Source organism: Aedes albopictus, chromosome 2, assembly GCF_035046485.1.
Source record: "Aedes albopictus strain Foshan chromosome 2, AalbF5, whole genome shotgun sequence".
Lineage (NCBI taxonomy): Eukaryota > Metazoa > Arthropoda > Insecta > Diptera > Culicidae > Aedes > Aedes albopictus.
Window position 1 is genome coordinate 100,330,222 of NC_085137.1, and position 8,767 is coordinate 100,338,988.

General features: G+C 44.6%; 1 protein-coding gene across 1 annotated transcript in view; it reads left to right on the forward strand.

Moving 5' to 3' along the window:
* The window catches only part of LOC115255312 (uncharacterized), a 115,782-nt gene extending 107,314 nt beyond the window's left edge, over window positions 1-8,468 (forward strand). The window contains exon 4 of the mRNA XM_062850154.1: window positions 8,288-8,468. Coding sequence (XP_062706138.1) covers window positions 8,288-8,304 — 17 coding nt within the window. The 3' untranslated portion in view covers window positions 8,305-8,468. The remainder of the gene's footprint in view (window positions 1-8,287) is intronic.
* The last annotated feature ends 299 nt before the right edge of the window (window positions 8,469-8,767 follow it).

Consider the following 8,767-nt stretch of genomic DNA (forward strand, 5'->3'; position numbering starts at 1 on the left):
CTGCTAGGCTGGTCTATCTATGGACCTGACGGAAATGGACACTCGAAAAAAGGCTTTCTAAACGTACACCAATGCAATTGTGACTCCGACCGAGAACTAAACGACCTTGTCCGGCAGCAGTTTGTACTGGAGGAGTCGCTAACCAGGCAAACACCAATGCTTCAGTCCGCTGAAGAAAAGAGAGCCTGTGAGATACTGGACAGCACTACCAAGTTTGTGGATGGGCGGTATGAAACTGCTTTGCTCTGGAAAACCGATGATGTCGAGGTGCCGGATAGCCTTCCAATGGCGATGAAGCGACTGAAAAGTTTCGAGGCTCAATTAGCCAAAAATTCGAGTCTACGGGACAGCGTGAACCAGCAAATCATCGATTATATACAGAAGGGCTATATTCACAAGGCCACGGAAGAAGAACTGGTCGAGATCAGCAGCAGACAAGTGTGGTACTTACCGCTGGGCTTGGTGACGCATCCAAAGAAGCAGAAAAAGCGACTGGTTTGGGACGGTAGGGCGCAGGTGAACGGAGTCTCGCTAAACTCGCTGTTGCTAAAGGGCCCTGACCTTCTGGTGTCGCTCCCGTCTGTAATTTGCAAGTTCCGCGAGAAACGCATCGGATTTGGAGGAGATATCCGGGAAATGTTTTTACAACTACGAATGCGACAATCGGACAAGTATTTCCAGTGCTTCTTGTTCCAGTTCGATCCTCGTTATCCACCTGAAGTGTACATAGCGGACGTTGCGATGTTCGGAGCAACTTGTTCACCCTGCGTTGCGCAGTATGTGCTACGTGTCAATGCGGATAAATGGGCGAACGAATTCCCTTTGGCGGCGGAGGCGATCAAAAATAAAACCTACATGGACGATTACTACGACAGCGCCGATACTCCTGAAGAAGCGGCAGAATTAGCCATGCAAGTACGTACCATCCATGCCCGCGGAGGATTCGAGATGAGGAACTGGGTTAGCAACAGTGACGAAGTGTTGGAAAAGCTCGGCGAAATTCCGGACAAGGAACCACGTTTGCTGCAATCTGCCCCGGAAGAAAGGTGGGAACGTGTTCTAGGGATGTTGTGGCACCCGGATTCCGATACTTTGACCTTTTCAACCGAACTGGCGCCAGAGTTACTTCCCTTTGTCTCCGATAATAGAAGGCCGACGAAACGCATCGCTCTTAGGATCATTATGAGTCTTTTTGATCCCCTTGGCTTGTTAGCACCGTACCTTGTTCACGGACGTACTTTGATCCAAGATCTGTGGAGAAGTGGAGTACAATGGGATGAGGAAATGAAGGACGAGGAGTTTGCCAAATGGACGCGCTGGGTGGAACTGCTACCCGCTATAAGTGAGCTTAGCGTTCCGCGTTGCTACTTCGCCCTGATGGATCCAATGTTTTATCGAACGCTACAGTGTCACGTTTTCACTGACGCCAGCGAAGCCGGCTATGGATGTGCTGTGTACTTCCGCATTAAGGACGATTCCGAGCAAGTGCAATGTACTTTGGTTATGGCGAAAAGCAAAGTGGCCCCCCTTAAGCACCTGTCGATACCACGGTTAGAATTGGAAGCGGCAGTGTTGGGGTCGAGAATGGTAAACACTGTTCTGTCGAACCATTCTGTACAACCTCGGGACGTGTATTTGTGGACCGATTCATCGACGGTACTCTCGTGGATTCGCTCGGACCATAGACGATACAAACAGTTTGTCGCTCATCGTATCGGAGAGATATTGTCGTTAACACAAGCTGAGTGCTGGCGATGGGTACCATCCAAGGACAACGTGGCCGACTGCCTGACGAAATGGGTACGCGACACAGAACCGGATTCTAATGGTAGATGGTTTAAAGGACCAGCGTTTCTCTACCTTCCTGAAGATGAGTGGCCGCAACAACGAGTGAAGACGAACACTGCCGAAGAGTTGCGAACGAGTTTCGTGTTGGCTCACATCTCGCTGCCCGCCACGATTATAGATGTTTCAAGGATCTCGAAGTGGAGCGTATTACTGCGAACTGTAGCCTGCCTATATCGCTTCATCAGCAACTGTCGATTGCGTGTTCTTGGGCGGCCAATAGAAACTATACCAGCAACTATAAACCAAATGAAATGTCTCAAACGGTCGGTTCCCTCGTGTGGCGTGCCACTGAAGCAAGAAGAGTTCCAGCGAGCAGAGTGCTTTCTATGGAGAACGGCTCAAAGCGAATGCTATCCGGATGAAATGCGAACCCTGTTGAAGAACCGCGATCAGCCTGTCGCGGAGTGGAAGTCCATCGAGAAGAGCAGCCCGCTGTATAAGCTGTCACCGTTCACTGACGAATACGGAATTGTTCGAATGGAAGGAAGGACAGCTGCCGCTGCCCACGCGAATTTCGACGCGAGGTTCCCTATAATACTCCCCAGGGACAATCAGATTACCCAGCTACTGTTGGAGTTTTACCATCATCAATGCGGCCACGCGAACACAGAAACGGTCGTTAACGAAGTTCGTCAACGTTTCGAGATATCGCGTCTACGCTCGGCTGTTGGAAACGTTAGCCGGAATTGTATCGCTTGCAAGGTACGCAAATGTAAACCGTTTCCTCCTCGGATGGCTCCTTTACCCGAACAACGATTGATCTCGAACGTCCGACCCTTCAGCTACGTTGGTATCGATTACATGGGCCCATTGGAAGTGACTGTTGGTCGTCGCAAAGAAAAGCGATACGTAGCAGTTTTTACTTGTCTTGTGGTCCGTGCCGTCCACTTGGAGGTTGCATACGATTTATCGACCGAATCTTGTATTATGGCTATTCGGAGATTCACTCGACGACGCGGGTCTCCAGTGCAGATTTTTTCGGACAACGGCACTAATTTTGTGGGTGCCAGCCGAGAACTACAAAAGCAAATAGCTCTTGGTTGCGCCGGTACTTTCACCGACGCGCGAACCAAATGGTCCTTCAATCCCCCCTCCGCTCCACACATGGGCGGAGTGTGGGAACGAATGGTGCGGAGCGTAAAAGAAGGCATGACCACGTTGGACGATGGGCGCAAATTGACCGATGAAATATTGTGGACAACGCTTGTCGAAGTAGAGGGGTTGATTAACTCCCGACCGCTCACCTACATGCCGCAGGAGATAAATAGTTCCGAAGCTTTGACTCCAAATCATTTTATACTCGGATGCTCATCTGGTGCGCATGAGCCTATGGAACCGCCGGTCGATCCAGGATGTGTCCTGCGGAGTAGCTTCCTGAGATCTCAGCAGTTAGCGAACGACGTCTGGGAGCGATGGTCGAAAGAGTATCTCCCAACCATCAACAGGAGGACTAAGTGGCTGGATGAAGTCAGGTCTCTGAAGGTCGGCGACCTTGTCTATGTAGCAGAAGGCAAAAGAAGATCGTGGACGAGAGGTATTGTAGATGAAGTAATTTTTGGTAAGGACGGGAGAGTTCGGCAAGCAATTGTACGGACGACAACCGGTAAGTTGAAACGTCCAGTTGTAAAGTTGGCGATGATGGAACTTGGTGGATCTACGGTGGACCCTCCCCTCGATCCACGGGGCGGGGGATGTTCTGGCAGCACGGACAATGACAGGTCGCCAGTGTCGACTGCAGAATACATGCCAAACAGGTTGTCATACCGACAGCAATCAGGGAAACAGATGCATGACGAATGAAATGTGGTAGAGCTGTTGCGTGAGATTCTGAATGCAGAAAATAAGGAATTTTGTGAAATTTATTGAATTGTTATATTTTGGAAGTATTTCGGGCTGAAGTGCGATAGCATACGGTGATCTTGTGAACTCGTAGTATCACTTGTGTGAGTGGCGAGCAGAATCTTTGGTTTAGACGTTAGGAGTAGGTTATGCTAAATATATGATTTATATTGTAGGTCCAATTACTAGCTCGCACGTCACTTCTGCATACATCAGTAATACTGATTCAGTATTCCTTTTTTCTCCATAGTAGGACCAGGTAAAGATTTGTATCCTGATGATTGCCTAATAGTGTATTAAATGGGACTATCATTGCTTAGTTATTTAGGTGGTGACTACTGAATTCCTCCGCGTCGGCTAGAGTCCCGAGCCGGTAAGGAAAGACTAAATGTATGTATATTGAATTCCCTCAAGACCTGAGAATAAAGTTTACATTTCTTTCAGCTTTGAGCTGCGCAAATTAAAGCCTGCTGCGAGATTTTTTCCTCTACCAACAACCACGTTAACTCATTTTCGGCTTTAGTAGGTATAGGTATTGCGCGATCTTTCGTTTTTGTTTTAGCGTTTCCAATTGGGACTTTTTTTCTCCCGAACCCCTAGGTCCGATCGATAAAGTTTTGTAACTTTGTTTGTTTGCGCAAAAAATTAACCTCCAAGTTGAGTTTTAAATAATTACCCGCGCTAGGCAAATTCCATTTAAAGTGCGCTTGTTGAACGCTTCGGTCCATTACGGGTAACCTGAAAAGCCTTCGTCACCAATTAACCCATCAATGATTTTCAATTTAATTCATATACAGAGAAGTGGTGTTCTTCACCACACCTGAATGCGTTTTCTTCCTTTCCTCTGTGGATGTTGTTGTTGCTCCACCTTTTAATGCAGTTTCCACACTTTGCGTTTTTTTTCTCTTCGAGAAACTTTCTGCACCACACTGAATAATGTTCTTTTACCAGTTTCAAAACTTCTTTGGCATGCATACAATCATGTAGGGGTATGCACTCAACGAACAGTATCGTTGGCCACAAAAACAGAGCTCTCGCGTTTCCTTTTTGGAATTCTTGTCGTGTACATCGTACACCACACACCAAAGGAACGTGCTTATAACCTGTGTCACTGAGTCTCTTGTACAGTCGGAAGAAACCAGAAAAAGTTGCTACGCTGTAAGTTGAAAAATTGCTCTCTGTTTACACGTAGTCACTAGTTTGGTGCTCGTTTCGCTGCTGAGGATACGTGAGAGATTGACTCAGCGAGAACCCAATTTCTCTTTCTCAATTCAAATGTTGGAGGTCTCGCCGGGTTTCGTTATGACGATGGAGAAACCATGTGGTCGAACTAAAACGAGGGATGCTCAGTTTGTTTCGCTATTCTTAGATTTCATATTAGAAAATAATTCACAGCTCAGGTGATTTTCAAACTCACAACCCTCCCACGGTGTACCCATGTTTTATATGGGTCTGTTTCGTTTGGCATAAGGTCGTTTGACACAAGGTCACTTGGCATAACGGTCATTTGGCATAATGGACATTTGGCATAACAAAGAAGGGTGCATTGAGTATGCCACATGACTTTATGCCAAATGCCCCGCTCCCGTTTTATATAGTTTTAAATAGTGCATCCAGTTTTATGAAATATTGAATAAGTCTTATATAAAATCCCTTTCTTCTTCTTCTTTATGACTCTACGTTCCCACTGGAACTTGGCTTGCCTCGCTTCAACTTAATGTTCTTTGAGCACTTTCACAGTTTTTAATTGAAAGGCCTTCTTTGCCTGCCATTACATGGATATTGTTAGGCAGGGACAATGATACACTATGCCCAGGGAGTCGAGAAGATTTTCCCGACTGCATCTGCGGATTGGCGATCCATAGCCTTACCCACTAGGCTAACTGGAGACCTCTGCCCACTAACAAAAACTCCTTCCCATGACGACCGTGGGGCATAACATATGATCTCGGTTTCTAGTAGCAACGCACGTCATACTAACATGCCTTCCCTTCCTCGATGAGCGTAAGGACGTTACGTTATTGACTTAATCAAGTCTGGAGTTTTCAAAGGTGCATATTGGGAACGGTAAGCTACTTCCAAGCTCCTTTTGTTAAATCCTTGTGCAATTTCGATTATTTTGGTCCCTCACAAAGTAACAACTACGGTCATTTAGGCTCATGCTCATATTAAATATGCCATGTTTAAAATACTGAATAAGTAATTATATTTATTTTATTTTCTCTTTCTAGGTGAGTATTTGATTTGACTTTTCCAATGGTATCAGGTATCAGAAGGCCGGCTCCAGAGGCACGTTATCCTCCATTTGGGACATTTGTGCCATCGCCATACATATGAGCCTATTTCATCATTTACCTGAGGGAGAATGGGACAAGGGATGGGAATTGGGAAAGGGAAAGGTGATGAAATAGGAAGGGGTGCCCTAGAAGAGGGAATGAACGCATAAGCGCAACGAGAGCTCATAGCTCATACTACAACGGGGTTAATCAGTGACCTGAAAAGGACACTGTAAAACGCATAAGCGTAAAAAGAGCCTATAGCTCATTGGAGGTAGCTTGCGACGTCATGCGACTTTCAATATGACATAGAAAGGCACGTCATCAAAAGCATCCTCAATATTCAAGAAATCACCCAAGCAAAAACTACGTTTGAGCGAGTGCCTTCTTGAAAACGTATACAACTTTATGTAAAAGAGTCACTGTGGACATCCCAAATTGGGAGACATGTGAGTTCACATGAACAGGCATGTTAGCCAAACGAACATCACAGATGTGATAATCGACAATGCGTTTCGAGCATTTCAGAAAGAACGACGTAACCAGATAAATCTGGAACTTATTCCTTCTTTATACAACGCACGCACCCTTTCGGGATAAAACTACAGAGTAATTTCATGCCATGAAAATACCCAATAGAAAACTACAAGAGTTCAAAACATGTTTGAAAAACTCAAATCCCTCTGGAGAAAAATAGGATAAAGCCCCATTTGCTCCAGGAGATTTGAAGTAAGCAGAGCTTTTTAGTGCTCACTAAATCGATTCTATAGCTACAATCCTCGGGGTAGAAGCCTAAGATTCGTAGCTATACAAAAGACTGGTTTATCCGAAGATACATATTTAGAACTTGAACAGGTCCGAGTTCCATTCAGGAATACCTCTTGCGGTCCGCACAGACCGCAGAGGACAAGCTTCTTTCGAAGCAGTAGCTATGGTATACCACAATGAAGGGCGTTGTAATAACAAAACCATAATCAAACTCTCTTGGAGTAGCAATGGAAGCGAGTTATCCATAAAATGTGATCGCAACCAATTATTACAGGTTCCCTAGCTTGTTGAGCAGGGACGCCTGAATACGCAAAGTTTGCGAAGGAACACTCCAAAGTGCAAAAAGGTCAAATGGAGAGTCCTCATCTGACACATGCCAATCAGTCAACCCATGACAAATTTTGCTCATGCAGAGTTGGGTTAGGTGCAATTCTATGTTAAGTTAACCATGAACTGTACTACCTAAGTATTGCATCAAACTGAAGCATCTCAAATCAATGTTTGAGCTTCTTCAGATGCCAAATATCAGCGAAAAGATGCTGAAAACAAGAGCTTGCTTGAAGGGATCCATAAGGAAAGGTTGAAACATACTGTTAACGTTATTTTAAAATAGAGCATGCTCGAGGCACGACAGTTCATCTATAATGAAAAAAGCAAAGCTGGGTTCACAAGGTAACCTATACAGAAGTTACCCTACGAAAATGAACTTTTTGAAGTAGATCCACTTGGGCTACATACGCTTTTTACGCTGAAAATTGATCTGAGGTTTCCTTGCCGTAGCCACTACCCAAACTAGACAGGATTACACTCTTCACAATCACAGCACAAAAAGGAAACATCAACGACGAATCAAATCGTGGTCAATTGAAAAACGCCAATGGCGAAAACGCATTAAGCGAACCCATATAGGCAGTAATGTAAGCTAATTAACAACATTTGAATAACCCCGCCCTTATTTAGCCTCAAATTTGAGACTTAAGAAGGGCAACTGATTATCTCGGAGAAACGCAAGGTCCACTGCACCATTGCTCCGGTTAGCGCAGTAAGGGCGTAATACTGTGGAGGACGCCCTAATTCTCCACAGGCTCCGTTTGTGATTAGGTTTTTATTAGACCCCCCTAACCATTCATTCTTTGGCACGGTAAGCATAAAGCCGCATAACACCATGAATTAGGGGTCACCTGTTTAGTGGACTCTTACCACTGGATCAGGCGGTCCGTAGTGTTATTCTTAGCCAATTGAGACAACCGCTACCGACACTACACAGCTATCTAGGCTGATCGGGAAAAGAAGTTAACATTGATGGTTAACTTCCAAGCGAGCCCGAACAGCCCTTAATCAAGTTATTGACTTAATCAAGTCTGGAGTTTTCAAAGGTGCATATTGGGAACGGTAAGCTACTTCCAAGCTCCTTTTGTTAAATCCTTGTGCAATTTCGATTATTTTGGTCCCTCACAAAGTAACAACTACGGTCATTTAGGCTCATGCTCATATTAAATATGCCATGTTTAAAATACTGAATAAGTAATTATATTTATTTTATTTTCTCTTTCTAGGTGAGTATTTGATTTGACTTTTCCAATGGAGTTTTAATCATATCGTAAGTAAATATATAATAAGAAGATGGATAATACTGGGGAAGGAACAGTCATAAGATACTCATTGGTTCGATTCTCATTCAAAACAATTTTAACCGTAGTTAGGAGGATAACTGTAGTTATAAGGACACAAGACAAACCTACTCGAACAACAGGGGCTCGAGCTGGCTCGTAAACGAGTGATGCTTGCACGAACTCATCTGTAATTCGCGCACAGCTCTGATTTTTTTTTACAGTTCACAGTGTTTTGGTGTGACAATGAGAACATCACCATCTCTGACTATAGTTCTATTAAAAATTGTTTTATGATTGTTTTGACTGAAAAGATTGCAAATGCTCATCTGTCAAATGCACCGAATTGTTCAATAATTTCTTCACAGATTTTCCGCAGACTATCGGATCATTGGCGGTACACCGAAATTTTTAGTTCATCTCTAC